General features: G+C 52.5%; 15 protein-coding genes across 15 annotated transcripts; 8 read left to right on the top strand and 7 right to left on the bottom strand.

Moving 5' to 3' along the window:
* Positions 1 to 911: 911 nt before the first annotated feature.
* Positions 912 to 2,314, top strand: EV422DRAFT_493271 (casein kinase I; the record flags this gene model as incomplete). Its single annotated transcript, XM_053067662.1, has 6 exons — positions 912 to 1,026; positions 1,184 to 1,294; positions 1,361 to 1,509; positions 1,582 to 1,810; positions 1,875 to 2,034; positions 2,101 to 2,314. 6 exons carry the CDS (start codon positions 912 to 914, stop codon positions 2,312 to 2,314), a joined length of 978 nt encoding a protein of 325 aa, XP_052928177.1.
* An 887-nt stretch (positions 2,315 to 3,201) lies between these two features.
* On the bottom strand, positions 3,202 to 4,389 carry EV422DRAFT_315369 (uncharacterized protein). The gene is made up of 2 exons (XM_053066221.1): positions 3,775 to 4,389; positions 3,202 to 3,660 (listed from the first exon to the last, which is right to left on the bottom strand). Exons 1-2 carry the CDS (start codon positions 4,157 to 4,159, stop codon positions 3,407 to 3,409), a joined length of 639 nt encoding a protein of 212 aa, XP_052928176.1. The 5' UTR covers positions 4,160 to 4,389; the 3' UTR covers positions 3,202 to 3,406.
* Positions 4,390 to 4,977: 588 nt separating this feature from the next.
* On the top strand, positions 4,978 to 7,259 carry EV422DRAFT_584573 (pyridoxal phosphate-dependent transferase). The gene is made up of 6 exons (XM_053073433.1): positions 4,978 to 5,184; positions 5,255 to 5,580; positions 5,662 to 5,762; positions 5,829 to 6,131; positions 6,197 to 6,410; positions 6,480 to 7,259. Exons 2-6 carry the CDS (start codon positions 5,296 to 5,298, stop codon positions 7,134 to 7,136), a joined length of 1,560 nt encoding a protein of 519 aa, XP_052928175.1. The 5' UTR covers positions 4,978 to 5,184; positions 5,255 to 5,295; the 3' UTR covers positions 7,137 to 7,259.
* Positions 7,260 to 7,280: 21 nt separating this feature from the next.
* EV422DRAFT_315347 (uncharacterized protein) lies at positions 7,281 to 8,928 on the top strand. Its single transcript, XM_053066220.1, has one exon. The coding sequence runs from the start codon at positions 7,463 to 7,465 to the stop codon at positions 8,840 to 8,842; it is 1,380 nt and encodes a 459-aa protein (XP_052928174.1). The 5' UTR covers positions 7,281 to 7,462; the 3' UTR covers positions 8,843 to 8,928.
* Positions 8,929 to 9,355: 427 nt separating this feature from the next.
* Positions 9,356 to 9,936, bottom strand: EV422DRAFT_504306 (uncharacterized protein; the record flags this gene model as incomplete). Its single annotated transcript, XM_053068421.1, has 2 exons — positions 9,356 to 9,709; positions 9,868 to 9,936. The coding sequence occupies 2 exons, from the start codon at positions 9,934 to 9,936 to the stop codon at positions 9,356 to 9,358; spliced, it is 423 nt and encodes a 140-aa protein (XP_052928173.1).
* A 1,229-nt stretch (positions 9,937 to 11,165) lies between these two features.
* Positions 11,166 to 12,376, top strand: EV422DRAFT_315254 (uncharacterized protein). Its single transcript, XM_053066219.1, has 2 exons — positions 11,166 to 11,315; positions 11,404 to 12,376. The coding sequence occupies exon 2, from the start codon at positions 11,415 to 11,417 to the stop codon at positions 12,249 to 12,251; it is 837 nt and encodes a 278-aa protein (XP_052928172.1). The 5' UTR covers positions 11,166 to 11,315; positions 11,404 to 11,414; the 3' UTR covers positions 12,252 to 12,376.
* Positions 12,377 to 12,494: 118 nt separating this feature from the next.
* On the bottom strand, positions 12,495 to 13,418 carry EV422DRAFT_492826 (translation protein SH3-like domain-containing protein; the record flags this gene model as incomplete). Its single annotated transcript, XM_053067628.1, has 3 exons — positions 12,495 to 12,985; positions 13,063 to 13,232; positions 13,309 to 13,418. The coding sequence occupies 3 exons, from the start codon at positions 13,416 to 13,418 to the stop codon at positions 12,495 to 12,497; spliced, it is 771 nt and encodes a 256-aa protein (XP_052928171.1).
* Positions 13,419 to 14,246: 828 nt separating this feature from the next.
* EV422DRAFT_519587 (uncharacterized protein) lies at positions 14,247 to 15,431 on the bottom strand. The gene is made up of 3 exons (XM_053069605.1): positions 15,231 to 15,431; positions 14,767 to 15,155; positions 14,247 to 14,701 (listed from the first exon to the last, which is right to left on the bottom strand). Exons 1-3 carry the CDS (start codon positions 15,325 to 15,327, stop codon positions 14,282 to 14,284), a joined length of 906 nt encoding a protein of 301 aa, XP_052928170.1. The 5' UTR covers positions 15,328 to 15,431; the 3' UTR covers positions 14,247 to 14,281.
* On the top strand, positions 15,415 to 17,240 carry EV422DRAFT_519584 (uncharacterized protein). The gene is made up of 3 exons (XM_053069604.1): positions 15,415 to 15,848; positions 15,970 to 16,522; positions 16,590 to 17,240. The coding sequence occupies exons 1-3, from the start codon at positions 15,759 to 15,761 to the stop codon at positions 16,841 to 16,843; spliced, it is 897 nt and encodes a 298-aa protein (XP_052928169.1). The 5' UTR covers positions 15,415 to 15,758; the 3' UTR covers positions 16,844 to 17,240.
* Positions 17,241 to 17,369: 129 nt separating this feature from the next.
* Positions 17,370 to 20,193, bottom strand: EV422DRAFT_519582 (UTP--glucose-1-phosphate uridylyltransferase-domain-containing protein). The gene is made up of 12 exons (XM_053069603.1): positions 19,873 to 20,193; positions 19,745 to 19,780; positions 19,615 to 19,674; positions 19,476 to 19,552; positions 19,365 to 19,401; positions 19,173 to 19,297; positions 19,047 to 19,104; positions 18,650 to 18,983; positions 18,407 to 18,585; positions 18,000 to 18,338; positions 17,832 to 17,937; positions 17,370 to 17,764 (listed from the first exon to the last, which is right to left on the bottom strand). The coding sequence occupies exons 1-12, from the start codon at positions 20,017 to 20,019 to the stop codon at positions 17,658 to 17,660; spliced, it is 1,605 nt and encodes a 534-aa protein (XP_052928168.1). The 5' UTR covers positions 20,020 to 20,193; the 3' UTR covers positions 17,370 to 17,657.
* A 184-nt stretch (positions 20,194 to 20,377) lies between these two features.
* Positions 20,378 to 21,457, bottom strand: EV422DRAFT_519581 (uncharacterized protein). The gene is made up of 5 exons (XM_053069602.1): positions 21,242 to 21,457; positions 21,005 to 21,171; positions 20,853 to 20,927; positions 20,649 to 20,776; positions 20,378 to 20,583 (listed from the first exon to the last, which is right to left on the bottom strand). The coding sequence occupies exons 1-5, from the start codon at positions 21,276 to 21,278 to the stop codon at positions 20,460 to 20,462; spliced, it is 531 nt and encodes a 176-aa protein (XP_052928167.1). The 5' UTR covers positions 21,279 to 21,457; the 3' UTR covers positions 20,378 to 20,459.
* Positions 21,458 to 21,559: 102 nt separating this feature from the next.
* EV422DRAFT_564977 (radial spoke 3 protein) lies at positions 21,560 to 22,852 on the top strand (the record flags this gene model as incomplete). The annotated part of the gene is made up of 5 exons (XM_053072254.1): positions 21,560 to 21,729; positions 21,807 to 21,876; positions 21,944 to 22,351; positions 22,414 to 22,747; positions 22,815 to 22,852. The coding sequence occupies 5 exons, from the start codon at positions 21,560 to 21,562 to the stop codon at positions 22,850 to 22,852; spliced, it is 1,020 nt and encodes a 339-aa protein (XP_052928166.1).
* Positions 22,853 to 23,521: 669 nt separating this feature from the next.
* On the top strand, positions 23,522 to 23,894 carry EV422DRAFT_481974 (Tim10/DDP family zinc finger protein; the record flags this gene model as incomplete). The annotated part of the gene is made up of 3 exons (XM_053067320.1): positions 23,522 to 23,596; positions 23,663 to 23,731; positions 23,811 to 23,894. Coding segments are annotated over 3 exons (228 nt in total), but the record flags the coding sequence as incomplete, so codon positions are not given.
* Positions 23,895 to 24,693: 799 nt separating this feature from the next.
* Positions 24,694 to 25,275, top strand: EV422DRAFT_564975 (uncharacterized protein; the record flags this gene model as incomplete). The annotated part of the gene is made up of 3 exons (XM_053072253.1): positions 24,694 to 24,824; positions 24,898 to 24,968; positions 25,106 to 25,275. The coding sequence occupies 3 exons, from the start codon at positions 24,694 to 24,696 to the stop codon at positions 25,273 to 25,275; spliced, it is 372 nt and encodes a 123-aa protein (XP_052928164.1).
* A 161-nt stretch (positions 25,276 to 25,436) lies between these two features.
* On the bottom strand, positions 25,437 to 26,809 carry EV422DRAFT_314790 (uncharacterized protein). Its single transcript, XM_053066217.1, has 5 exons — positions 26,590 to 26,809; positions 26,004 to 26,526; positions 25,847 to 25,933; positions 25,541 to 25,770; positions 25,437 to 25,475 (listed from the first exon to the last, which is right to left on the bottom strand). Exons 1-4 carry the CDS (start codon positions 26,619 to 26,621, stop codon positions 25,603 to 25,605), a joined length of 810 nt encoding a protein of 269 aa, XP_052928163.1. The 5' UTR covers positions 26,622 to 26,809; the 3' UTR covers positions 25,437 to 25,475; positions 25,541 to 25,602.
* Positions 26,810 to 27,163: the final 354 nt, after the last annotated feature.

Raw genomic sequence — 27,163 nt, 5'->3', positions numbered from 1 at the left:
TCCACATGTGTCAACGCCATACACTGGACTTTCCCAATCGTCTCAAACTCAACAAGCGCACTGGAAGCCTCAGGCACAAACCATCAGGACAGGCGCAATGAGCCCTTCTTGATATATACGAATTTTTCCGGCCTAGTGAGCTTTATTCCAATGTTGCGAATCTTGTACTTTTGTGGTGTACTTTGATCTTTACATAGCAAAGAGATGAAGCGCTTATCATATGACCAGTCCTTCTAACCGGAATGTCACGGTCCCAGTCCGTAGCTGAAGACCGTGCTGACTCTGCTGAGGCGATGTGCTGGTCGGGTCAGCGCGCTTGCCGAAGGAAAGAGTGTCGATCCAGATGGACCAGAAACCAGCGGTGCGGTGCATTGACGCCTTTTTGACATGCCACTGCAGAGTCACAGCTGATCCGAGCGCATATCAGCGCGACTTGGCAAATTCACAAAATCATCAATCAAATCTCGCCGTTCACCCAATAACCAGTTTTGACGCTTGCCTTTCCCACGTTTCCCGTGCTCTCGACCGAGCGCAAAACACCAGACCATCAGTCGAGGAGGCCGCTTTTTCTCAGCCTCTCACGCTAGCCGTTTTTATACCATCTCGTCGTTGCCAAAGAGCTACCCGGCTGCCGCTCTAATCTCAAAACGTCAACGAACTTCCAGCGGTCGTGCTTTACTCAAAAAAAACCAATCAGCTGGTGAGTTGTGCCACCATCCACGGTCTGCTTTCGCACGCCGCTTGTGTCGTTCCGTTCCATTATCCCAAGGCGATAGTGCCTATGCGGAACCGCAAAGGCACCTCCTTGGGAGCCTCACGTGTTTCCTCGGTGGAGTTCTTGCCGATTTTGACCTACGCCCCGCGTTCTCTATCCTTTCTGCACATGGCAGCGATAGACATTACGTCGCAGGATGCAGCAGGCGCAAAGTGGCTCCCAACCCCACTCGTTGATGGACTTGCGAGTGGGGAACAAATATCGGATAGGTCGCAAAATTGGGAGTGGGTCATTTGGTGACATTTACCTGGGTGAGTATGTGACGCCGATCACATTGGTGGAAAAGTGGAGTGCAGTGGAGTGTGGAGTGCCGTCTGGTCATACGGTCGTTTCTTCATTCGCTGGAGCAGAAGACATATCGTCCGAACGAACAAATTGAGCGTGGGACTTATAACCTCACTTTTTCAGGCACAAACATCATAAACGGTGAAGAGGTTGCAATAAAACTCGAAGCGGTCAAGGCAAAGCATCCTCAACTTGAGTATGAAGCCAAGGTGTACAAAAGTCTCGCGGGTGGCGGTATGTGTAGTCGAGGCTTTGCCGAGTTCCTTCCAACTTCCCCCCAATTGACCTTGTCCTCCTTAGTCGGCATCCCATTTGTTCGATGGTTCGGCATCGAATGTGATTACAACTGCATGGTCATCGATCTGCTGGGTCCCAGCTTGGAAGACTTGTTCAACTTCTGTGGGAGGAAGTTCACCTTGAAGACTGTCCTGTTGCTAGCAGATCAACTGGTCGGTGACATATTGGGCGGTGTAGAGCAGTATGTCGAGAATCACGAGCTGACGCGAGATATTCCTGTGCAGATCTCGCGCGTCGAGTACATCCACTCGAAGAACTTCATACACAGAGATATTAAGCCAGACAACTTCTTGATGGGGCTCGGAAGACGCGGAAACCAAGTGAACGTGATCGATTTCGGACTGGCGAAGAAATATCGCGACCCGAAAACACATCTGCATATTCCATACAAGGAGAACAAGAACCTGACAGGCACAGCTCGATATGCGAGTATCAATACTCACCTGGGAGTCGGTATGTTCATGGCCAGGACGCACGCAGATGACCAAGGAAGTTTCTGATGTGTTTCCTGCTACAGAACAATCGCGCCGCGATGATCTCGAGTCTCTGGGCTATGTTTTGATGTACTTTTCCCGAGGCTCGTTGCCGTGGCAAGGGCTGAAAGCGGCAACGAAAAAGCAAAAGTATGACCGTATCATGGAGAAAAAGATGACAACGCCCACCGAAGTGCTGTGCAGGTACGTCCTCCTTTGCATTCTGGCTTTCAGAATACCTGCGGCTTACAGATCCGTTGTCCATCGAAGAGGGTTCCCGAACGAGTTTGCAATGTATTTGAACTACACAAGGCAATTGCGCTTTGACGACAAGCCCGATTACAGCTACCTCCGAAAGCTGTTTCGAGATCTCTTCATCCGTGAGGGCTACCAATATGATTATGTCTTTGATTGGACAGTGGTTAAGTATCAGGTTGGTTTTCTACAATGTTTTGGCAAATCGCGATGTGCGACAGTTTTCTGAACTCGAAAGCAGCAGGAAGGGCGCGATGCTCCATCTTCACGAGAAGCCAATGATGTAGGAGACGCAGAACGGTGAGTGTGCCACTTCTTTACGTACGTTCTGAATGTTGAATTGAAGAATGAATTTCGCAGTGCACAGCGCGCACCCAATGCTACCGGCGTAGCTAATGCCGTGACAAGCGCCGCCGCCCCTCGCCGGTCCGCTGGCAACGTCAACGCCCCTCGACCTACCACCACAAACCAATCTAATTACGCCTCGAACACCCCCTCAGCAGTGGTCCCTGGCAACCAACAGCAACAGTATGGGTACTACCCAGCTGGCACGCAACCCACCAGCGCCGCATCCCCACAATACGGGTACTCAGATCCCAATCTAGCCAGGAGTAGTTCTCGGGCGACGCCAGCGACGGGAAAGAACCTGTCAATGCCCAGCGCTAATGGCCAACAACCGCGGCCGGATCGGGGATACTGATCGCACGCGGTTTCAGCTGCATTCACGGGTGTAATGACGAGGCATTGCGGCACAGAAACTATCAGCAGGACGGTGTAGCTATCGGAAGTTGGACGACTCCCTTGCCAAGTCCACTCGAAGCGGCCGCCCTCCGCGGTTACCCCAGGGCAAACTTTACAATCACCACGCCGATAGATGGGAGTAGCCAACGCGAATCCATTGTACAAGCGCATGACGGTTTTCACGATTAGCGCAGAGAACTTGGGGCCACGTGCAAGAACGGAGAATCGGAGTTGGGAAATATTTATGTACGATTCTGTTGTTCAAAAGGGCCTCGAATACGGGTGGGGCCTTCAGCATGTCGAGTAGGCGGATGAATCTGATTCTTTTGCAAGAAGTATCCATACCATATACATGTTTTTGTTATTCCTTCTATCGTGTTTAGCTTCTCAGTTGGGCTTCTGCCATCTGAGGAGTTTGATGGTGGGTAATCGGTTATGGTATCCCCTTAAAACTGGCTATGCCGCTATGCCGAATCTAGACTACATTTCCCGCATTTTCACTGCCCAAGCTATGTATGCCAACACTAATCTGCTCACAGCTACGTTATTCTTGAAACGAGATGTAGGACTTCTTCCCGAATCACCAAATCCCAGGAATTAGACGCCACCGCTCCGCGGCATGCCTCTTCCATGCCTCGCCAAAGTGTTCCGCCAGCGCTGCTTCTTCCTCCGTCAGGCGAACGGCGAGCGCCGTCAACGACACAAACAACCAGGCTGAGGCGAGGATGGGCGAGCTGCGGTGGAATGCGACGTAGCCGAGACCCGTGAGGACGAGAGCGGTGTAGGATGGGTGGAGGAGGTATTTGTAGGGGCCGGTTTGGACTAGGGTGTGATCTAACAAGGATTAAGGAGAAAAGGGTACAGGATATGAGTATGAGTTGGAGGTGGTTTTTGTTGTACGAAAAGAAGGTTCCACGCGGATGTGGACACCCCAAAAATCCTCCGCACCTTTCTGAATCGTCAACCGATACGTAAAGAACTTATCCAGCGCCCTATAAGACGCCACCCTCAACCACCCCCCAAACGCCCCGGTCGCGAGCGCAAGCACCTCCGCCAACGACCACGGCTCACGAACCGCGCTACTTTGCGCGACATACAGCACGGTCAACAGCGGGAAGAGGATGCGGACGGTGTTGAGGACGACGCGCAGCGCGGTTGGCGTCGCGAGGAGGGAGACCGAGTCTCGCGGCTTGGTGGAAGAGGAGACCGGGTCGTGGGCGTCGGAGGCCGTGGCGGCGGAGATAGTGGTGGGTGGGGCGATTACGCGGATGACGCAGTAGGCGAGCAGGCCTGAGGAGAGGGCTTTGGTGATGTAGATGCCGGAGATGTCCATAATGTTCTCGTTGTTTCTAGCTGAAGGTTGCTTTGGGACGCAGGCGCTCGTGCGGGATGGCGAGAGAGCTGGAGATGGCTGCTGTCTGGGTTTTATGCTTGCAGAGGAGCAAGCACACCCATGATGGACAGAGATGGACTCGGCGGACCGTTTTTGGAGAAATTTGGAAACCCTTATTTGCTGGTGGTATCCATACACTGGGATGTGACGGTCAAAGATGTTAATTCATGTCTCCCGCAGAAAAAAGCAATAGGGAACGCGTTACGCGAGCGCGTGTGACGGGCAAGCAAGCGTGGCTTGCGGTCGATCAATTGACGGAAGTCAATCGGCGAGAAGCAGCACAGTCCGTATGGGAAGTTGGAGCAGTTATGCAATTTAAGCAGCAATTACCCTGCGTCGGCTTATAACCACTTCCCCGCGGGATGAGATGGCATGTGAGTTGCAAGGGGGGTGTACATACACGCTATATATAAACTGTACATAGAGTACAGTACGCTGCATTCAATGGTTTATGACCAATTGACGTACAGTACAAAGATGTTCGCATGGGTTTTCCGCTTGGCCGACGGCGCCCCGACGTGGCTGCTCACATGTGATCTGACAAGCTTGCGGTCAGAAGGGTCTGTCAGCAGTGGATATCTTCTTGCCTGACAATTCGGCGGGACATCTGCTACGGTGGACATCTGAAAGTTACTGTACTGTACCATACATCGTCGTTCCCATCTCTCAGTATTTTCTGCACTCGGTCGACAGTATTACTGTCGAAACCCTCACCCAGCGTTCGTGAGTCATCAGCGACAATTTTTGCCGAACGCGTCCCGGCGGCCAAAGACGAACGGCGGCCAATTGGCAAGTGCATTTCGAGATCCAACCTGCCGCGGCAAAAACTTCTGCGTTTCGCCGGGACGCCCATTCTGCCCTTGCCCTTGTCACCTAGAATTGAGACCTTGGCAGTCAGTCGGTAGTAGTCAAACCAGTGGCACAGGGCTCCTCAAAGCGTCGATCTATATATATTCAGACACAAGGTGAGGAACAGGTTTTGCTTGAGTCATTCTTGGCCTTTTAGGGTGGCAACTGATGGTTTACCATTCGCAGCCGTTTGATATCCGCCGAACAGTCGAATAGAAGCAGTGACCATGTCTACACTGGGATCATATGCAGGACCCTTCGTCAACGATGCCGCACGAGACCTTGCGGACTCGTTGGTGGTGACAGTGAACAGCACCATTGCCTTGGCGTCCAACATGTACAGCGCCATTCCAGGCAGCCGAATTCTTGCGCTGTACGTAAAGTCGTCCTACCAGAACGATCCTTATCGCACCCTCTTGGAAATCGGCCTCGTCATTTTCTTGATCTGGTACTTCGGCGGCAAGAAGTACAAGCCTGGAAAGCAGCACGAGAAGATCATTTTGACGGAGAAGGTTGGTTTGGGAGGCTTCCGCTCGCCTGCAACAGCTGCGGAACTCGAGAGCAACTTCTCACACTTGCTTTACCGTGAATAGGAGATACAAGAGCTGATCGATGAATGGGAGCCGGAGCCGTTGGTCGTTCCACCGACTGAGGCGCAACGATTGGAGTTGGAGAAGATCCCTATCATTAGCGGGTATGCCTTGGAGATCTGGTAAAGCACATTCGAAAGAACAAGGCTGGTTAAAATCGCTTCATCCAGACCCTCAGGCCCGAAAGTCAAGCTTGCGGACGGCAAGGAGAAATTGAATCTTGCGAGTTTCAACTTCCTCGGAGCTATGAACCAGGAATCCACGAAGGAGAAAGCCATCGCAGCTGTTCGGAAGTACGGCGTGGGAACCTGTGGACCTTGTGGCTTCTATGGAACGATCGATGTACACATTGACCTCGAGAAGGAGGTGTCGAGATTCATTGGAGTCGAGGATGCGATTGTGTACTCTCAGGGATTCTCCACCATTGGAAGTGTCATCCCCGCTTTCTCCAAGCGAGGCGACATCATCGTTGCGTAAGTTCCTCCAGCAATACGATCAGGTCTATCTGTATCAGTGGCTCACCTTCTTTCATTCACAGAGACTCTGGCGTCAACTTTGCGGTTCAGAAGGGCATTCAAGTGTCGAGGAGTGTTGTCAAGTACTTTAAACACAATGACATGGAAGACCTGGAGCGAGTCCTGAAGCAGGTCCAGCAAGAGTCTCTGAAGAAGAAAAAGCCTCTTACTCGCCAATTTATCGTCGTTGAAGGACTCTACGTGAACCACGGAGATATCTGCCCACTGCCCAAACTGGTATGGATGACTATGAGTTAGGCTGTTGGTGGTACCATTCCAATGCTGACCTGATATCTTCAACCCTAGATCGAACTGAGGAACAAGTACAAGTACCGCTTGATTGTCGAGGAGAGCATGTCCCTGGGAGTCCTCGGACCACGCGGCGCCGGTGTTTGCGACCACTACGGCATCTCACCCAAAGACGTCGACATGATCACTGCATCCATGGCGAACACCCTGGGGGCTGGCGGTGGTTTCTGCTGCGGATCGAAAGAGATTGTCGAGCATCAACGCCTGAGCGGTCAGGGTTACGTCTTCTCCGCCTCCTTGCCCGCGCTTCTGGCGGTTTCGGCTATGGAGGGCATCAAGCACGTGGAAGCACATCCAGAACTGGTCACGAGGTTGCAAGAGAACTCGGTCCTGATGCGCCAAACGATTCGCAAGGGTGTGCAGAGGGTAGAATGCAGCGGCCCAGACGAGTCACCCGTTCTCCACGTGCGCCTCTCGGACCTCCTCGACCAACCCGTCGATGAACAAGAAAAGGCGCTCCAGGAAGTGGTCGAGGAAGCCATGCGGAACGGTGTCCTCATTACTCGAGCAAAGTACGTCCACGGACAGGAACTCAACGTGCCTTCCCCGAGTATCCGCATAGCCGTCTCTGCCAGCCACTCTCGTAAGGAGGTGGAGAAGTCTGGTAGCGTCGTTGCTGCTGCGATTAAGAAGGTGCTGAAGAGCAGGCGATAGCTGTTCGCTTAAGGCGGGTGGACAAAGGAGGGGATCAGAGGGGTTAGGTCAGATTTTGGGGGTGTGCTGACTTATATAGAGGTGTATTGTTGAAGAATAATGAATTTTCACACATATTCGATGGGTCTGGTGACATGGTGACATGACTCGTCCTGCACCTCTTCCGAACTTTATATACTCGACTTGATGCCTGTGACGGTCAAGACCCGATTCATCCTTGCACTGCCCATCACCTGAAGATCCTGAAGGTCCCTTTCTGGGAACTCCAATTTTGGCCTTCTCCCCGAACTTCGAACTCACTTTGGCGCTGCAGTCGTCAACACAGAATGGCATACGTTCCCCCGCACAAAAGAGCAGCGGCGGCGCAGAGGGAGTCCAAGAAGGACGGCCCTCTTTCCAAGGAAGAAACAGTATCCGGCGAAGAAGGTTCAGCTAGCGAGTATCGTAAGCGTCAGCCGTCGCTGGAGGACATGGACTTTTTCTACCGACACCTGTATACGCACTGCGAGACGCTGCGTCGTCTGCAAACCCTGAAAGAAGAATTTGAGAACGAGCCTACCGTGGAACGCATGTTTCGCAAGAACCGAGCGCATTCCGCTGCTCTCACCGCCGTGCAAAAGGACTCTGATACCGTCGGGCAAGACGGCAGCGAACAGGAGGTCACCTCAAGCCGACCCTCCTCCGCTCCAGACACACGATTCGCCAACCAGTTCAAAGGAGCTATGGAGGAAGTAGCGAAGGGATCGGGTGTGAAGTTGCAGAACGGGGGCGTGAAGCACTTTCTTGACCTTGGATGTGCGCCTGGTGGGTTCAGCAGGTGGGTATTGGAGCAGAACGCGGATGCGCATGGATTGGGCGTCACGCTGCCTCCTGATGTGGGTGGGCTGCCGATGATCCTTGACGGCGTATTGGAGGAGAAGGAGCGGTACCGATGCTTGTATAGGGATGTGACGGACCGGCCGGAGGAGATCTGGTACGAGGACCTGAAGAAGGGCGATGGTGGCGAGGAGGGATCGCCAGAGGCAGCGTGCGACCTTGTGATAGCCGGCTCCATATACAGGGATCAGCACACGGCGGATCCATCACGGACAGGACCGCCGCCAATGCGGGTCCGTGCACGGCAGTTGTTGTCTTTCTCGCAACTACTAGCCGCTATGCAGAATCTAGCGCACGGCGGGACCATGGTCATCGTCTCCAACATCAAGCCGCAGCTGCACAACCTCGAACAGCTCTGCTTCCTCCGCAAACACTTCGACCGGCTCACCCCAGTAAAGCCCACGCAGCTCCACACCATCCGCAGCTCATATTACCTAGTAGCAGCCGGTTTCAACAGGAATGAGGCCGGTTTACAAGCGCTGGACACTCTCCGCCAAGCGCTCGCCCGAGTCCGAGCCGCAGACGATGCGTCGGGTGTGGACTCCCTCCTCCTCCTCGAGGGCAGCGAGGAAGACATCGTGAAACAGTATGCATCTTACGTGACGGACTTTTACGAGCCGCTGTGGTCTAGCCAAGCGCGTGCGATCGAGAGTAAATTGGCGGACTTTAGAGCGCGGGCGAGTGGGTTCTCGTCGTTTTCGTCGTCGCGGCAGCGAAACCATCACTATGATGGGCAACATCAGCGGGATGGGAGGGGATATGGAGCGGCGCCGCATGCGTCGAGGGGCTGGAGAGACGCCCGAGGGCCGAGGGATGAAGCTTTTAGATGAATATGAGCCTAGGTGCGTAGGACTCCTTTGGAGCGAGCGCTTCATGTACGTAGAATGTAGCATATCACTCGTTGAATGAAGTCGACTGCCCACCAAATACTCGTCCGCAAGTCTCAATATAGTTCACATGTGCAGGAGTCTATTGCAACCGTTTGGGTATAAAAATAGTTTACATGACGAAAAGTACCTCGCTCTCAATGTCATACGCGAAGCATCGGAGGGGGAAAGACGGGGTTTTGGTACATTTGAAGGTCCAGGAAGGGAAGCACAATCTATTTACATTTACAAGGGGTTTGCCAGCCCGCCCAAAGAGTGCGGGAATAAATAACAGAGCAAGATACATAAGGTAAGTTGAAGCACGCGCAATGATGAGGGTGGTGAAAGGGTGCGCTTGAACGGCCGCCATCGGTGAAGGTGATATTGCGATGAAGTTTAGGTCGGTGGATGGAGATGGTTGCTAACCCGATGGACGGATAGCGCAAGACCGGAGCTTTAGGTTTGTATTACGTCTTTCTAGATCATTTGCACGAGGAAGAACTGCGAGAGATCTCCTACGGATGCCGGTTGGACGGGGGACGCCTTTGCCTTGAAGCCGACAGCCTTGTCTGGACCCAGACCACCAGGGCTGTTGAGTTGCACGAGCCCATCGGTGGTAATGACGACCGAGTTGTCCGGAAGGTCGAGCTCGAGGGTGTATGTGTACGTGGGTGGCGGGACAACATCGCTCTCAATCGCGAGCTGGCCGAGCGTGACGCCGTCAGAGTTATCCACGGGGAGGATGGTGAGGTGACGACCGGATGGGCAGGGTATGATGCCATTCTCTAGAGCGATGTTGCGCACGGCTGGGACGGCTGATACTGCTTTTGGCTGGAAGGGGCGAAAGGTTGGGACATTGGTGAGTAAACAGTCTCAAGGTGGAGGCGCGTTCATAACGCGTCAAGAAGACAACGACGGCTGCACACATGCATTCTGTGCACAGGCGCTGCTTAGATCAACGACGGTAAAGAGCGATGAGAAGTACATACCCCAATGGCAAGGCACGATAGCAAAGCGAGCACCAAGATCCATGCGGCTGGCAATGTAAAAGCGCGCATTTCGAGTTGGTTGGTTTTGGTGCTTGGAGAGGTGATGCGTGTTCGTACGCAGCGAAAGCAGCGGATGTGACGAGAACGAGAGAGGAGAGCTAGGATTGCAACGTGCTAGATTGGTCGTCAGTTCGAGTTGGGGTAGAGGTGTGCGATGCGTTTTAGCTATGCTTGGGGGGACAAGAAATCAAGAAGCAAGGTGGGCGAAGACAGCTGCAAGAGCTCTTATATATCACGAACGTTGAAGAGGAATTGGAGCAGTCGTGAGAATCCAGGCTTATGGAAGCCTGCGATACCCCTCCTCACTTGAAGCTGTCGGTGGCCAACAAGGGACCTTCGCAATTCCCTTCTTTTTCTGGTCCGGCATTCTTTCAGCAGGACCTTCGGCCGGTGCTTACGGAAGAGCCCACAAAAAGTCATGACATGCAAAAAACAACAACATTACGGGGAACGGGTCTCTGCGAAGAAGAGCCTTCTTCATCTGATGATGATATTGGGAGGACCCTCTTTTAAGAATACACCCGTCAGAAGAAGGGCGCGTCTGACCTGTTGCTTCGGCCGAAGGGGGAGAAGAAGATGAAGAAGGGCGAAGTTCGCGTTGCTTGCGTAAGACGCGTCTCTTCGCTCCTTCGCTCGAGATCGACCGCATTTTGCCACCGCTCCCTCCGTTGCCCTTGCGAGCATGACTCATGGATAGCATCGTCTGTGGTGCTCAGTGCTCACATACTGTATACATATGTAAAAGCGATATGGGCTTCTCAGATTTGCCCAGTCCCCGAATGTCGATGGGCATGGGAAGGAAATAATGTGTGAGTAACTCGGCTCACTACCCATCCTGTTCAACATTTGGAAAGCGTTGCCATTCATGTCAAAACGTGCCGGCTTTCCAACCGCTAAGCCGATCTAGATGCACGCTTGTGCAGTACAAAGCAGACAGGGCTTGTCAGGCCTGTGACACTTGTGCACCCAAATCCCATAAAATGCTGGTTATGGAGCCGATAAACACCTCCGCCGCTTCCCGCATTGCTCTTCCCGGACAACGGCAGAACATCAAATGTCAGTGCGATTCGTGGTAGGGTCGCCAGAGGGTTAAGCGTGCCCAAGAATAGGTTTTCCAGGGAATCGGCCCGTCAATCTGCAAACGCCGATCCGTCTGTGCGCGCGCCTGTGCATTTTTGGGCTTTTGTGGAGTTCCAGCCCAGGTTCCAGCCTTTTTCCTCCCGCAAAAGCAAGCCATAAAAGCCTCGGCCAAGAAATGGCTCGCTGTCAACACAAAACAGGATATCCTGACCTGACCTGCCACCGGTATCGTTATAGCTCGAGCTAAAAGTTACTTTCGCTTGGGGGCCCTATTGCGAGGCTGACAGGCACTTCGCCTGCCTCAAACTGTGAGAATCTTGAACACCCCCACCCCTCCAACGAAGAGTAACCTCACGACCATGGCGGGCACAACGGTTGCCTACTGCACGTTCGAAGGCTGGAGACAAATGATCTCCTCCCTCATAGCCTTCGTCCTCTTCCGACACATCTTTCTCCGTATCACATTACGCCAGCAGCCTGCCACCAAACACCTCCCACCAAAGACGCAAACCCTCCTCGCCAACCACCTCGCCTCCTTCCTCCACGCCGTCTGCTCCTCCTACCTCGTTCTCTCCACTTTCGCCTCCCACCCAGACCTCTTGACAGATTTGCAGGGTCTGAAGGCCAACCACTGGGCGCTGGCTGCGTCACGGACGACTGTGGCTTTTTCGGCGGGGTATTTCATCGCCGATTGCTGGGATATGGCCGTGACGGGGGTGTATGGCCGCAATCTGGGGATATGGGCGCATCACATCGTCACGGTGGTGTGCTACTCCGCGGCGCTGCATAAGTGCGCTCTGACACCCTACTTGGTTTTGACGCTACTCGTGGAGTTCAACTCCATTTTCATACACGTGCGCAAGATCTTGGTCTTGTTCTACAACGGGTTCGATCACCTGCCGGCCACGGCCGCTACGGCGTACAAGTTTGCCACGGCGGGTCTGTCAGCGACGTATGTCCCGACCCGCATCCTGGCGAATTTGTACATCACGTACCAGGTCGGCATCCAGGACCGACCGAACTGGGCGTTCCCAGCTTATACCTGGTGGATGGCTTTCTTGGGGATGGTCCTCGTGAACTACTACAATGTCATCCTGTGGAAGCAATTGCGAAGTACATTGCGGAAGGAGAAGGTGGCTTTGGCCCTGGCCAGTATCAAGAAGGACGATGACGCCACGGCTGATGCTCCACAAGGTGCAGTTGCTGAAGCCGAGGGCAACGACGCTGGGGAGTTCTTGAGTTAGTCTAGTAATCAGATGGTAGCTCTTCCGCCATTTACTTAGTTGTGTATCATATCCTTTCAAGTAGATATTCTGCAGTTTCTTTCACATGTCTTTGACAGCGTGCCGCCATCCAAACAAGATTCCGAAGGTGCATCGCTCATTGAAGCCAGCAGACGTTGTTTTTCATGTTTTCTATTAGCACAAATGACATGACAAGTCGACAGCCATATATGCAAAGGCCGATTATCATACATCCGCAGACACTTAAGCCTTGTCTCCAAGCTTCTTGGTACCGCGGATAAGACCAGTACGACGGGCAGCAATGAGACCAACTTTTTGACCTGGGGGAGCGCTGCGCTTGACAGTGGAAGCGTGACCAATGTGCTGGTGGTTACCACCTCCGTGGGGGTGATCAACCGGGTTCATAGCCACACCACGAGTACGGGGCCAGCTGTTTCTCTTGACCTTGTACTTGTGGAAGGCACGACCAGCCTTGAGCAAGGGCTTGTCGACGATACCACCGGCGGCGACGATACCGACGGCGGCACGGCAGCCAGAGTCGAGAACCTTTTTGGCGCCAGAAGGGAGCTTGACACGGGTCTTGCCGTCGTCAGCGTTGTGACCGATGACGGTGGCGTAGTTACCGGCGCAACGAGCAATGGCACCACGGTCACCGACCTTCTCCTCCATGTTGCAAACGATGGTACCCTCGGGCATGGAGCCAAGAGGGAGAACGTTTCCAACGGTCAAGGCAGCTATTCAGAGGAAAGAAATTTGCGACATAAGTTTCTGACGCTGACATGACATCCGATCTAACATATATCAAACTCACCCTTCTTTCCGCAGTAGATGAACTGGCCAGTGAACATGCCTTCGGTGGCGACGAAGATCTCCTCACGCTGCTTGAAGCGGTAAGGGTCACGGAAGACAACCTTGGCGAGAGGGGCACCACGTCCAGGGTCGTGGATGATCTCCTTCACGAGACCACGGATGTAACCATGCCTGGTGGAGACAAAGTAGATAATCGTAAGCACTTTCGAAAGCAAACCGGACAACTCAGATTTCCTGACCCACATACCTCTCAGCGAAGTCTTGGGAACGGTGCTTGGCAGCGCCCTTGCGGTGCTTGGTGTGGGATTTGAAAATACCACCAGCACCTTTCCTTTGAGCACGGATAACACGACCCATTTTGTCTTATCGAAGTGGAAGTACAGTTGGCTAAGAAAAAAACGAGGGGGAGCAAGGGCGCGTTAGCGCTCTCGTGTCACGGACCATCCTGCCGTGCCAGATCGGTGAAACTCTCCCAACCCTCTTGTGAATAGGTCATTGTCAAAACCGTGATGAAAAGGGCTCCTCGGCATGCCAGGCCCGACGGTTGACTCGCTATTCAGGGTTATATCTATCGATAGCGCTCGTTCACAGCACTGGAGGCGTTACTCGAAGGCGTACGCCTGGGACCGTTCGTAACGACCAGCCGCCCAGCCCCTCTCTAGCCATCCCCAACGCTCGCCACAGATGACATTCCGTCGCGATCGTCTCGACCTCCCCAGCTGTGTCTATGCGAGTCCGAGCCGGTCCAGGACGGGATGGGATTGGTGACTTTGAGAATGACCATCGCACATTCACCCGACGACATGGGCGGTGCTACTGAAGTCCCGGAGCACCATTGACAATGGATCCGTTCGTTCCAGCTAGAGATGGGGTGTGCACCCTGGTCTACTGTTCTCGCATTCGCTCGCATGTTGCAAAGTCTAGTCATTGGCTGTCGTCGTTCCAAATTCCAACCCATCCTTCTCGGTCGAACTGCACATGCACCCATCCATCGATCCATCCATCCATCTGCGCATCCCTCTCCTCTGCCCTCGTTCGCCGTAAGGGATGCCGGAATGCTGCTTGCGTAAGGTATCGAGTCTCACCTGCTTCCTGTTGAGATCACCACTTGAATGTGATATTTACTCTCTTGTCGATTCAAACCTTCGATTTCCACAGCGTCCTTTGTGGGGGAATAATCTCGCTGGATTACACGTGACAACGCAATTAAGTTCGAGGCTTCAAGTTCCAATTCTGAACTCGGTTTTGACAACGGCAAACCAAGCAAGTGATACCTTCCAATTTACATTTGTATTGTACAGTATCTTACCGAAGGCAACCGCAATGCAGTTGAGAAATCGAAAGAGGACCACCGTCGAAGAGCGGGAACAGGTGGAGGAGCGGGAAGAATCGCCAGCAGGAGTAGAAGCAGCAGAAGCAGAGGAGTCATCACAGTCAACCGACGAGACACCCATCGAAGAGGCGGTGGAAGAGACGAAGGCCACGGAGGAGCAATATGACTCTGACGAGATTGCGTACTCCTCTGACGAAGAAGAGGAGGAGAATGAAGAAGCCGAGGCGGAGCCTGAGGCTGTTTCGGTCGCCGCCGCTCGTGAACGCGCTTTGAATGCCGCTGCTGCAGCCAAGGAACTGGAGAAGAAGTATGTGCAATTTGCTTTCAGCCTTATCTTGCGACCGTTTCATTCACGCTCAATCCCTTCCATAGGCAAAAGACTGAGGAGCGAAAGAAGCGTCGGGATATAAACGAACGCCTCGCAGCGCAACAAACAGAAAAGAAATCGAAACTGGCGGAGCGAATCACACGGCTGCCGGACGAGCTGTTGAAAGCTGCGGAGGAGTTGGACGAGGCGGAGGAGGAGATTAAAGCAACCGCGCAAAAGTCTTTGGGAAAGCACACGCGGCTAAGTGGGGACGACGATGGTGCAGGGTCACGAAAAAAGTCAAAGAAGAAGGATGGCAGACCTGGCGAGTTCTCGATAGATGGATTTAGAGTTGTAGCGCGGAACGCCGCTCCGGAGCCTCCCGCTGCAGATCCGGCAACGCTTACTTTCAGGAGAGACAGGCTGATGAATGGCAGGGTGAAGCGAACCGATGGTACGTGATGGCTTCCTGGGCTTCCTCGATCTCGACGTCGAGGCGTCAATCGCTAACCTCGCCTTCCTCATGCAGCCGTCAGAGCGATGTCAGCACGCAAGCGGAACGGACCGGCTCCATTCTTTGTTCGTACATAGACAGAAGCACCTCTGCGTAGATCCGTAGACTCCATCCCATTATTTAAGGGGCTTGCCTAGCCCACCAGCAACTCTTTTCTATTCACTTTTGGCATCGTCAACGCAATATACCACCGTATTACCAGAGTTTCGCCCCAAGAGCCAGTCAATGTCCGGTGATATAGGGTAGGGGGTGGATCCGACAGCCTTTATCTTTGCATTCTTTGCGTGCCAGGTCGTGACTCGTGCTGTCATCAATAATCGCGTGTGTCACGCAACCCCCGTTCTGGATTCTACTGTACTGTAGTTGCGCAGACTTCCCTCAACCCAACCAGAAACAGACTGCGTTCGCCTGCGATTCGCAAAACCAACTACGAACACAAGCACTTCAACGAGCTAACCTGATATAGCGGCAACCAGTGTGCAGAAGAGAGAGTCAGCCTGAAAACAGACACCAAAGCGCCTTAGAGCCGTCGCATTCGGCGCAATGGAAGTGTCCGGATACCCAAGTTACACCTCGGAGGCTGGCCACGCAATGGCCGAGGTACCAAAGGAGGTTTGGGCTCTGGTCTTCACGGTAAGCACCTGAGGGAACCCGTTTGAAACCCGTATAGACGCCTTTCATTGCGAGCTCGAAATTCGTCTGAGGCCAAGGTGCCATTGTTTCCGTCTGAACATGTCCTCAACATTTCCCACAGTTCGTCGAGGACGTCGACCTCCAGACCCTTGCTCGAGTCTGCCGCCTGTTCCATATACTCGCGACGGACCGTATCCTTTGGAAAATCTATCTGGCATCCCGTAACCGTCGCCGAGTCTCTTCCCGCCTTTTCCACATGCCCCAACGACCCTCTCGTCGAGACTTGGTAGCTCTGAACATTCTGCGTACCACCCCTTTCCGAGAGAACAACGGAACAACCTACGTGAACAGCCCGGTCCGTGTGGCCCACTGGGTAGCGCAGCAATCGATCCGCAAGTTGTTCATCTACAAGTCGTTGGGGAAGTCATTGAGGGACCGGCCGTCAGTCGAGGAGTTGGCTTTGAGGAACGTTATTCCCATGGCGGATGTGAGATGCCAAGGCACTGTGAGCAGGTCAGGGTCGGATGTGGGGGACGGACTGGGCGCCCCCTGCTCGCCGAAGTTGATGACCAGGGCACTCAAGTTGAACAAAGCGCTGAAGGAGGACAAGTTGAGAAAGTCGCTGCGGAGCAGGATCACCGTCGAGGACCTTAGGAAGATGGGCGTGGCCAAAAGTGGGTTCACACATGCACCGTTCTAGAGCTCCTTGCACCAAGTACTGATCTTTTTACCTTCCTGCAGCCCACCAAGTTATGAAGTACTGCGCGTACCATCCCACTATGCTCGCCACCCAGGTCGAGCTGGACAAACGCCTTACCTCATCTCGCATCTTCACATCCCTGAACCACCGGCCCACGGTCGAATCTCTGGAATGCATGAAAGTACTGCGTACGAGCCCTACCACAGCTGCCATGCTCTGTCCCAACATTAAGCCAAAGTTGCGGTTCTTTGAGGATCTGAGCGCTTGCTCGGCTGTTAGCGCTGAAGTCGCTTGAACTCGGCCACTCTCTTTGTGCTGAAGGCTGCCTCTCGATTGAGAACAGGAGCCATATTGGAATCCACCCTTTCTCTGTCGCATACTTTTGTAGTCCCCTCCTCCCTTTATCCGCTGTATATACTCTAGCTTTCCCCTTTTGCTTCTCGGTAGGCGTTTATTCTGTACATTTTGGTAGATTCCTCGGCTCCCTCCTCATTTTTTTTGTAGATCACTCATTGAACGAAGCTTTTCATTACTTGCTCCCCGCTTCTTGGTCTCCTCCAGCAGCCGGTAGAATGCATTCGGCTTTGAGGTTTGAAGTTCTGCTAACTCTCCACATCCAGTCCCACCCACGTATCATTGCATCCCCCTGCAAATTCAATTCAATTTCCGCTGTGGCGACCCTTGAAGTTGGGGAGAGCAAAAGACGAGGCTTCTAATCGAAGCTTGCATATAAAAAGAAGTTCGGAGACCAGGCCTCGTCTCTCTCCCGGGGGCTTTCCCACCCGTGTGGCATAAATCCAACACCGGTAAAATGTTAGGTATGGACCTGGATCTGGACTTGGGTATTGTGGTTGTGTTTGTCATGTGGACCCCCTCTGACTATATGTTTTTCTTCGTAGAAACATGGGGTCCATAAAAGCTTAGGCTAGATGTTTTTGGACGACAAATGCGAGAAGCTACTCAGAGAACGAGGCCAAATCCTACGTCCAAAAGACATTCCTAGCATACAAAACTACAATCACGAGGTCCCAAGGTCCAGCGCCAATCTCCCAAGCGAGCTAATTCCAAGCAATGGCAGAATAGAATGAAAACTGACAGCTTTGACTCAACTAGTGATCAAGGATCCTGAGGTTGCCGGATACGACCTTATCGTTCAAGATGGAACCTGACGGAACGTCGATGCGAGATCCTTGGTTTGCCACAATGATGACGGTGCCTGTATGCGAGAAACCATCAGCTCTGTGACCCATGACTGCATGGCCTTCGCCTGAACCGGTACATACCTTCCAGCACGACGTCGTGTCCGAACGTGACATCGCCCGTCACAGTCAAGTGGTCAAGACCAAGAATGTGCGGTATTGTTTGGAAGCGTTGCGAGAAGTGTTGAACCTACATGTACGGAAAAGGTTTCAATATCGACTACATAGTTCCTAGTAACAGATCCATCTCACCTTCTTGAAGTGGTCGCCGAGTTTGATAAGTGGGACTGTGTTGAACATCCGAGCCGGGTTGATGCGTAGTTCTCCGTGCTCCAACTTGTACAGGTCGGACATCACAAGGAGAAGATCCGAAGTGCTTTTGACAGGCAAGAAACGGCTACGGGGAACATTCACTCCGTGTGCGCCATCGAAGTGCTTGATCGCAGCTCCGACAGCAGTCTCCAATTGGATCACTTTCTCGCCGTTCGCGTCCGTCTTGTTGTTTACGATGATCTCCATGTTCAGAGCATCCGCGTCAACGAGTTTCCTTATCGCTTTCAAAGAAATCCACAGGTTGTTGGTGTTGAAGATCTATCGAACGAGATGATGAGACCAAATATACCAAGCATGGGCACCTTCGCACGTAGCAAAGTCCGTACCTGGAACTTCTTGATAGACTTGAAGTCATCAACGTACGCTGATGGCACTTGAGCGATTTCCAGGAGTCGGACTGATCCGTCGTAATCAATGATGGTTCCTCCCTTCACATCAGCCTTGGTCTTGTCGGTTACTTCCATGATGAACGCAGCCTTCGAGTCAACGAAGTGCTTCAAAATGGCTAGCATTCGATTGACTATAAGCGAAAATGCACAAGCGGGTCGATACAGCACATATCAACTCACTGGTGTCAACGGTAGCTCCCAAATTATCAACGTTCGACACGAACAGGTATTCCTTTCCTTGCGCAAGCAGTTGATCGAGGAGACCGGAGTTCGCCAGAGCTTCGAAGAGATCTCCGTGTCCTGGGGGGTACCAGTCCCCAGACTTTCCTTCCGGCGTCTTGGGCATGGGCAGCAGAGAGTCCTTCGAAATACGAGGGAATCGGCTCTGGTTGAAAGTGAGGATGTTGATTTTGTGACCCTTGTACTTTTGGATGATACGGTGTGTGTCTTCATCAGTGTTGAAGGAGTTCATGAGGATCAATGGCACGTCGACATTGTTTTGGCTGTTCAGGTACTGTCATACAATTGAAGTCAGCTCCAGAATGTAACGCTACGGTTCGCGGACTATTAAGCTCACCTCAATTTGGCGAACGGTCAAATCAAGGAAGGTCATGCCATCCCTCACTTCGATAGCACTAGAAAAATTGGGCGGACATGTGAGCATCAAAAGGAAAGCAGCTGGTCTGCTACTTGGAAGCGTTACCTTTTGGGACCAACGCATCCCATGGTGGTTCCAAGACCTCCGTTCAACTTCAAAACGGCCAACTTTCCGAGAATATCAGATTTCTGCGACGACGCAGCCGCTTCCAGCTCTTTGTAGCTTTTGATCTACATAAAACATTATGTATGAGGTGAGTCTCTTCCCCAGTATTTCTACAGAAAGGCATAAACGCACCATGTGGGGTGCGGGCGACTTGACATCGTTCCAGTTGCTGTATTATCCCCGAAATGCGAATGTTAGCCTTTGCAAACGGAGTGGATCGTCAAATCAACTTATGCAACATACAGAGTCTGCGACTTGGTCTTTTGCGCAAGGTACCGAGTGAATAGCGAGTAGAAGCCATCCATTTCGAGCGCAAATGCCTGAATGACAGAAAGATGAGGAAAGGGATCTCTCCAACAGAATGACTGGGCGCTGAGCATACCGAGCGCTGGGGACCTTCTGGGACCATATCAACGATCCGGTTCAGCTCGTTTCGCATGCTCTGGAAGGCAAACGGTCATGAGATTGATTGAGAGTGGGAAACGATTTTGCAAAAAGCTGAGCGCACTCACAGCTGCCGCGATGTTGGAAGATGTTTCTTGGAATCCCTAGTAAACAGACGTACCTTCGTAAGCCTCCACACTTTGCGCAGATCCCGAACCATCTACAGAGAAGCTCAGCAAGGTCCCGTCAAGCTCACCATCAAAGACAGAGCGCGGTTATGCTCAATGGCCGCCCTGGCTCGCAAATCCGTTGGGCTAGAAGGCTCCTCCGCAGCCGAAAGAGGGTTCTTGCCCGTGGAGATGGGGGCGGACGCGACGGGGATGTTCAGTTTGGGAGCGCTCATGGTGGGCGTATGATGCAGTATGTGTGCGATCGTGTGGGTATGTGGGCAAACTGGAAAGACTTGAGCTACTATACGCTTCAGGATGAGCCAAGATTGGACGATGGCGAGTTGGAGCGAGTTCCGGTGGACGATGGGGAGGCTGATACTGTTTCCGAGGATTGATCTCGAGAGTTGATGAGTGGAATGTGTGGGAGCCACGCGCCCGTTAGTATTTATTCTGGTCATCGATGTTGCGTCATAGACCCAAATTCAGGTTTGCCCGGCGGGGTTAGGGTTACCGTGAACTTTGACGCTTTGTGGCTTCACTGCTGCGTAGGGCCATTTCCGTCAGGATACCCGCAATATGGGAGTCGCGGGATGGTTATACAGTATAGAACTCCATTAGTCAAATCGAAAATCTGGCTATGTACAAGAACAGACTATGTGCGGACTTCGTGATATCAGAGCTTCGCCCAAGCAGGCCACCTGGAACCTCCTGTTGGACTCGGTTGATTCTCCTTCACGATCAGAACTGGACATCGGGCCTTGTGAGCCACATCATCGCTAGTAGAGCCCAGAATGATGCTGTTTGAAAGTATGAGTGGGACGTGCGATATTAATGGGTAGGCTTCAGAAACAGGTCACCATACCGCTTCAGGCCCGGGAGGTTGCGACTGCCAATGACTAGCATGGTCGCTCTGACGGTATCGCAAATTTCGACAATCGTGTTATGGACTCCGCTGGATCCGACAACTGGCCGTGTTACCACGGTGATTTGCTGAAGCATTGAAAGATGCGTCCTTAGCTCCTTGCACACGGGCAGTACGTATACACAGACTTCTTGCTTGGCATACCTCGTTATTTGCGAATCGGTGCTTTACAATCTCTTCTGCTCGACGAAGCAGTTCTGTGGCTTGCTGTTCTGCAGCCTTCGACGAGACATCAACATGTGTGAGCCTCTCTCTATTACTCGCCAAGGCCAAGGCTGGAGTGTATGGAAAAGTACCTGCTTCCCATCGGCCTCTCTTGACCCCGTAGCCAATTCGTCCACGTCCGCCCACTCCAAGGTATCCGTGACTCCCACGCTCAGAAGAACCAGTTTGTCCCCCTGACGCACGACATTGTCAAGAGCATACGACAGTGCCTGGGCAGCGGTGGGAGTGTGGTCCAGGGCTGAAGGGTGATAGTGATTCACTCAGACTGTCTTGCCGCCAGTGGGTGATAAAGAGACCCCAGCCCTCACCTACAACAATGACTCGAGATGGCGCCGAGCTGGTCATGACGCGGTGAAGTATCTTTGGCTTGCAAAGTGAGGTATGCTGCGGGAAGGAAGACGCAGTCGCTGTAAACTAAACGGTTTTATGGACTTTATTCAAATCTCAAGCTGGCCCGTGATCGTTGGCTTTTGAGAAGGTTGCGTGTAAAATGAACTCGGAGGTAACAAATTGACAGCAACGCGCTCACGTAATAGGTCCCGAACGTCGCCACTTTTCCTGGTTCTTCTTATGACAGCGTTGGCCTACAAAGCCCTGTTCAACCTCGGTTAACGAAAATCTATAAGATGCTTGCAACTGAGAGTCCGCAACCACCGCCCTTGCCCGGGACGGCCGGTAGGACGCAGCCGGTGACGCCTGGCAAGCAGGAAGCCTACTCGTTCGCTTCCGCGCCGCGGGCCGTTCAGGCGCCACGAAAGAAGTATAGGGATCCGAACGAGGGAGATGAGAAGTTCGTGTATGTAGGATTGAGCCTGGCTGGTCTTCATCGCAGTGGTGGGACGTTTGAACTGATAAGCGTCTCTCTCCACGCAGGCCGCAAAATATCATGTATGATCGTCGAATCTATAGAGGCAGTACATATGCACCACCAACCTTACCCATTGTAAGCAAAGCTGCATCAGAGTGGAGCTCGTGCATGTGAACGCCGTTAATGGACTGGAAAATTACAGAACAATCAACCCGACCCGGTTGCCCTGGAGCGGCAGAACGACATCAAACGCCGCCTACGAGCAAAACGACGAGCGGAAGCACAACGCCGAGTTCGCACCCCAGACCCAGTCCCAGGGCGCAGACACCAGGACATACAGACCGAATTGTACCTTGAGGAGCTCACAGACAAGGTCCCAGAGGCATACGCAGCGACTCAGACAGATGCGTTTCTGGACCGAGCGCCAAGTCCATTGTTCATTCCCATGAAGAGCGGCTTGGATGTGGCGACCCAGGTGTATGAAGGGGAACTGTTTGACTTTGATTATGAGGTCAAGCCTATCTTGGAGGTGCTTGTTGGGAAAACGATTGAGCAGGCGCTGATGGAGGTTCATGAGGAGGAGGAATTGGAGGCGCTGAGGAAACATCAGGTTCGGCTTCATTTGGAGCTCTTTGGGGAGGACATTTCGACCCAGTTGACATTTCTACCCAGGCCGAGTTCGAGGCGCGCCGAGCAGCGGAGAACGCGGAGGTTCAAAGGTTGGAGGATGCCGAACGCCGACGTTCGGAAGAGAAGGAGCGCCGATTAGCAGAACAGATCCGCATCCTCAAGGAGAAGCAGGAGGCAGCAGAGAAAATTGCGGCCAGGGCCTTTGCACAATCGTACCTCCAAAACCTCATGCCAAGTGTATACCAGAGCTTAACGACCAGCGGATACTTCTACGATGCCGTAGAGCGAGAAGTGGACACGCAGTTCTTGCCATGGTTGACTGGAGAAGTTCAGAAGAATCTGAAGAAGCGGGCGACGGCCCAATGGATAGTGGACGGTACAGTGGGAATATGCCTATTCAAGTCTCCTCAGCCAGCTACTGAGCCTATTTTCTCTCCCCACAGACTTGCTACGCAATACCGTTCGAAGGATGGAAGCTTGAATCTGAGTCCAAACCACCAAATGCCCCCATTCAAAAGGTGTCGTTGGGCCAATGAGGGATGGCATGCAATGGAACGATCGTATCCAGAGGATTGGAGGTGTTATCGTGCAGCCGATAATGGGACTCGAGGGATACGTGAACGATTTTTAGATATAGTGGCCATTTACCGACCTGTCTTGCACAGGTTCCTCTTTTTAATGAGAACCGGGTGGAATGTGGGAACCGTCCGAATTCCGTAATTCCCTTGATATTAGTGTCGACTATGAGCGAGCTTCTTACAGGTCTGTATTGGAAAGTGAGAACACAAGATGGACGTCACCCGTCTCTGGTGCAGCACCTTCCGCGTTCCGCTCTACGAGTATATACACCTGCTTTGTCGGCCCTGGTTTGAGGAGACCTGTGGTTGTCGGCCTGATATCGCGATTCAAACGTGCCTCCTGTGGGACCGATTGTGAGGATCGGGACCAATGGGCCAATGCTGGGGCCATTGGTCCAAAGTCTCCCGCTTCTCCCGCGTTCTCGTTCTGTTTGTTCCCCGTGTTTGACCCAGTGTTGCCCAGTGTTCGACCCAACAACTCCCACACAGCAATTCTTCAATTTTGCAATCCCACCCACAACCGCTTCAACAACCTTGACGCCTTTCTCAAGAACTCTAATACAACAATGGCTGGGGAAAAGACACAGGAGATCATGGACCAGATCCGCAGGGAGGTTGCTATGCAGAACTTTCAAGAATTACTATCGGTGAGTACCCAAGGACGACCGAGTGCACCCGTGGAGCCCTGGCTGAAACCGGTCCGCATCCTGTAGCAAATAAACAAGAAGTGCTTCGCAAAGTGTGTACCCAAGCCCGGAGCAAAGTTAGATAGCTCCGAGCAGGTAAGCAGGCGTACAACCGAACTCCCGAATGAAAGTCGATCCTCCCGTGTGATGAGTGCTTAACTACTTTTTTTTCCAGACTTGCTTGCAACGGTGTTCCGACAGGTATCAGGAGGCTTGGAACGTCGTCAGCAATGCTTACCTGAGGAGGGCACAGAAGGAGAATGCCTTGTAAATCGTCAACCCCGAGAAACAGCACATAGACTTATCCCCACCAGATTCACCATCCATAGAGTTCACCATCGTCCCCGACCTGTCGCCACCATAAATCAGGGCTCACTACATAGGGAGAACAGCGAGGCGTAGGAGCGAACGTTTTCAACTTGAAGAGAGCTTTCAGACAAAAACACGATCGTTGTGCAGATTTCAAATCAGGGATTTTGGACACTTGACTCGCGATTGGATGGAACGGACGAATATATGATGTGTAGGCGCTCGGCGCCTGTAGGGCTGAGATATAGGGACGAACAGCAGAACCCTTAGCTTATTTAAGGCAAGATAACTCTGGGACGCGCGACGGAAAGGGCTGGAGAAAGAGGTTATGGAAAGAGGTTATGGAAAAAGAGATCGGTCTGATGCCGAAGTGGGGTCGGCAGTGCTCAATGGATGCTCTTGAGGTGGAACTGACATTTGTCCATTCGATGAGGGTGAGATGCTTCGGGTCCACCCGAATCCCTGATTCCTAGCACATCCCATGCCTTTCTTACTCTCCTGCCTGAGGTGTCGTCACACATGGCGCCGTAACAACGATATGCATTATGCACGCCTTTGTGAAAACAGGGTATAGCTGGCTCTTCATAGATGAACCAATTTGCGTACGTACAGTATAGTACGTCAAGTTGGAAACTGCAAGATGTTGGCGAACCGAGACTACTGTCAAAAAACTATCAAAAAGCCATCGAAAGGCGCTGCGCACCTCGAAAAAGGTCCAGACCTCGCACATGGCGGAAACTCCCAGAAAAATGAGCGAGGATCTCGACGACATACGGGCAAAAGCGGAGGTGTCCGTAGGCTTGGTCCGCAAGCTCGTCTCCGGCTGGCTTCCAAAAGAGCCTGCACACGAGAAGAACAAACACCACAGCGAGACGAAACGGTGGGTGCGTCAGGGCTGCTGGCTTTTCACTAAGAGCAAAGCACATGCCTGACCAGAATTGGCATTCAAACAGGCCGCAAGCTCTGTATGCCGCTGACCCGGCACAGTCGACTCGCAATGCTCAGTTGAAGAGAAAACTAATCGGTACGCCTCACGCACTGGCGATAAATGGGCAACCGGCACCTGAGGAAGGAGACCTGGCTGTGGAGAAAGCCGAGAAGAAAAGGTTGGTCTCGCAGCAATGATGGGGTGGAGGGGGTTCTGCGTTCCTCATTCTCTAGAAGCAGGAGACGCCGATGACGACGACGAAAAAGAACATAAGCTGCGCAAAGTCGCTAGCACCTCGAAGGTCATTCAGAAGCCAAAGGATCCCATGGTGGCCTATCTGAGTGCGAGTAAGAAAAAGAAAAAGAGCAGAAAAGGGAAAGCCGAAGCTAGCGCTGTTCAGTAGGAGCCAGGGGGACCCTTCACTACACCACGAGACGTTGGCAGGCAACCATGCTACTGGCATTGGAAGGAAGCCAGGTTCAAAAGGAAAAAGGAAGGGTCCTCAAAGGCGACCCCGCGATCACGGCAAAACAATATCGATGTGCGATGATTATGCTACAAAACGTGTGGAAACCGCCTCCTCTTGGTCGGAGTGTGTAGGGGCTATCTAAGGCACAATCGTTGAAGACTATACGCCGCGACGCCCGACGTAAGGCCGGTGCACCCACCTCAGATGGATGGTGCCAAAAGTGAGTCTTTCTTTGGGTGACAGGGAACCTCTGACGCCCGCCTATTCCTTCGACGACATATCTGGAGCCATACTTGGTTCTGTTTGGATGGCAAGTGGCGGTTCCATAGGTTCCTTTTTCGTGAATGGTAGTCGCGTTTGAGTATCTGAATCAGTGATAGGTGCTACTAGGCGAATCCAGCTGCTCAAAGTGACAAGTTCGTGCTTCGCCTATGGGAGAACATACGTTGTTTGAAAATTAGATACTAGACGTTGTGACGGCAGTAAAATGGTCAGAAGAATGTACCTCTGAGCGCTCAATATATGATGCCCGTGGGTCAGCAATGTTTCCAAATATCAACCTCAAACGTTTTGCAATCTCGTTTGCCATTTTCTGCCGATTACAGGAGGAAATTGGGTTGAGCAGTTTGTTTACTTGCGCCAAAACCGTTGTGCGCATCTACCTTATCCTTCTGTAAGTCGTCCACTGATCCCAGAGCGATCCCCAGTATCTTGACCGCCATCGTCATCTTCACATAATCCTCAGGCAACCCCGACTGTTTGAAGCGCGAAGCTGAAAACTCATCCCTTTGCATGGCGTTCCATATGCATTTCAGTCTATGGGAGGTATCCGCTTTCCCCGTCCTGCAGTCGCTGCATGGTTCCTCTGAGCCATGTTGCTCAACAAAACTGGTTGCCAAACGTAATCTGAGCTCCCATGCCGCAGGCGATGTGGCTGCTGCCCATTTGAGAGCCTCCAGAATGTGATGCTGCTCGAAAACGTCCTGTTTCGTTGTGTCCAGCATATGTTCTATGATGTCGGTCGATAGGGTTTCCCAGTCGTTCGATCGTTTCAACGCATCGCAAAGCTGGGCGATGCATGTTCCGATGGTCTCCAAGCAAGTGCGCCCAAGCCGATAGTCTAATGATAGCAGGAGTGCTACGCGGATGTAATATGGGAGTTCGGTGGTAGACCCCGCCAAAACCCTGAAGTAGTCTTACGCGTCAGCAAGAGGGCGGACACGATTTTTCAATTGGAGAACTACGCACCCCTTGCTTGCCAGATCGCCTAGCATGACCATTGCGTTGGAAAAGCCGTGCGTCGCAACAGGTACCGTGTCAGCCGTGTCCTCCGACACTTCCTCCCTCCAGTCCGTCAATGAGATGGGACGTTTCCCGTCGGGGATTTCGGCGGGACACCCCAAATCTTCTTGCAGAAGGCTGGTGAATGTGGGTCTAAGCAGGGTCAGATCGAATACCTGAGAAGGAATACATGAGGTTATACTCTCAATTAGAGATAAATGGTGCTACTACCTTAACCGAGATTTGCAGGAACTGACGCATCGACATGTTTGCAACGACGACATCGTTATCCAATATTGCTGCGGGCGTTTGAGAATGGCCACTTAGCTAATGAGGGACACGATGTCAGTCTCCGACCCGAGCCATACCTATTGCAAACAGCCAGCACAACAGAGCCTCTCGGAGAGATTCGGATTCCGCTGCCATCCGTGAGAATGCATTTGTGCGAAGAAGGGATACTGCTCGTCTTCTATCTGAATGACACTTATTAGCTGCGCAAACCACTAACTTTTCACTCATGTCGAGTGCATACGAACCAGTA

The sequence above is a fragment of the Fimicolochytrium jonesii genome (genome assembly GCF_025526975.1).
Source record: "Fimicolochytrium jonesii strain JEL569 chromosome Unknown EV422scaffold_4, whole genome shotgun sequence".
In the NCBI taxonomy this organism is placed as follows: domain Eukaryota; kingdom Fungi; phylum Chytridiomycota; class Chytridiomycetes; order Spizellomycetales; family Powellomycetaceae; genus Fimicolochytrium; species Fimicolochytrium jonesii.
Note: the sequence above shows the minus strand (reverse complement) of the source record. Positions and strands in the feature narration are given on the sequence as shown.

Excerpts from the sequence above, each read along its gene's own strand:
- EV422DRAFT_315369 (XM_053066221.1), bottom strand. The coding sequence starts at position 4,159 with ATGGACATCTCCGGCATCTACATCACCAAAGCCCTCTCCTCAGGCCTG. Across the intron at positions 3,661-3,774 it reads TCGGTTGACGATTCAGAAAG|ATCACACCCTAGTCCAAACC; the intron begins GTGCGGAGGATT and ends AATCCTTGTTAG.
- EV422DRAFT_584573 (XM_053073433.1), top strand. The coding sequence starts at position 5,296 with ATGTCTACACTGGGATCATATGCAGGACCCTTCGTCAACGATGCCGCA. Across the intron at positions 5,581-5,661 it reads AGATCATTTTGACGGAGAAG|GAGATACAAGAGCTGATCGA; the intron begins GTTGGTTTGGGA and ends TACCGTGAATAG. Across the intron at positions 5,763-5,828 it reads AAGATCCCTATCATTAGCGG|ACCCTCAGGCCCGAAAGTCA; the intron begins GTATGCCTTGGA and ends CGCTTCATCCAG.
- EV422DRAFT_315347 (XM_053066220.1), top strand. The coding sequence starts at position 7,463 with ATGGCATACGTTCCCCCGCACAAAAGAGCAGCGGCGGCGCAGAGGGAG.
- EV422DRAFT_315254 (XM_053066219.1), top strand. The coding sequence starts at position 11,415 with ATGATCTCCTCCCTCATAGCCTTCGTCCTCTTCCGACACATCTTTCTC.
- EV422DRAFT_519587 (XM_053069605.1), bottom strand. The coding sequence starts at position 15,327 with ATGGAGTCTACGGATCTACGCAGAGGTGCTTCTGTCTATGTACGAACA. Across the intron at positions 15,156-15,230 it reads TGCTGACATCGCTCTGACGG|CATCGGTTCGCTTCACCCTG; the intron begins CTGCATGAGGAA and ends GCCATCACGTAC. Across the intron at positions 14,702-14,766 it reads TTCGCTCCTCAGTCTTTTGC|TTCTTCTCCAGTTCCTTGGC; the intron begins CTATGGAAGGGA and ends AATTGCACATAC.
- EV422DRAFT_519584 (XM_053069604.1), top strand. The coding sequence starts at position 15,759 with ATGGAAGTGTCCGGATACCCAAGTTACACCTCGGAGGCTGGCCACGCA. Across the intron at positions 15,849-15,969 it reads TTTGGGCTCTGGTCTTCACG|TTCGTCGAGGACGTCGACCT; the intron begins GTAAGCACCTGA and ends CATTTCCCACAG. Across the intron at positions 16,523-16,589 it reads GAAGATGGGCGTGGCCAAAA|CCCACCAAGTTATGAAGTAC; the intron begins GTGGGTTCACAC and ends ACCTTCCTGCAG.
- EV422DRAFT_519582 (XM_053069603.1), bottom strand. The coding sequence starts at position 20,019 with ATGAGCGCTCCCAAACTGAACATCCCCGTCGCGTCCGCCCCCATCTCC. Across the intron at positions 19,105-19,172 it reads GGATGCGTTGGTCCCAAAAG|TGCTATCGAAGTGAGGGATG; the intron begins GTAACGCTTCCA and ends CAATTTTTCTAG. Across the intron at positions 17,938-17,999 it reads TCGGCGACCACTTCAAGAAG|GTTCAACACTTCTCGCAACG; the intron begins GTGAGATGGATC and ends CCGTACATGTAG.
- EV422DRAFT_519581 (XM_053069602.1), bottom strand. The coding sequence starts at position 21,278 with ATGACCAGCTCGGCGCCATCTCGAGTCATTGTTGTAG. Across the intron at positions 21,172-21,241 it reads ATCTCGAGTCATTGTTGTAG|CCCTGGACCACACTCCCACC; the intron begins GTGAGGGCTGGG and ends ATCACCCTTCAG. Across the intron at positions 20,584-20,648 it reads AACCTCCCGGGCCTGAAGCG|CATCATTCTGGGCTCTACTA; the intron begins GTATGGTGACCT and ends ACTTTCAAACAG.
- EV422DRAFT_314790 (XM_053066217.1), bottom strand. The coding sequence starts at position 26,621 with ATGGTCATGCTAGGCGATCTGGCAAGCAAGGG. Across the intron at positions 25,934-26,003 it reads ACGACTTACAGAAGGATAAG|AAAATGGCAAACGAGATTGC; the intron begins GTAGATGCGCAC and ends TGTAATCGGCAG. Across the intron at positions 25,771-25,846 it reads CATATATTGAGCGCTCAGAG|GCGAAGCACGAACTTGTCAC; the intron begins GTACATTCTTCT and ends GTTCTCCCATAG.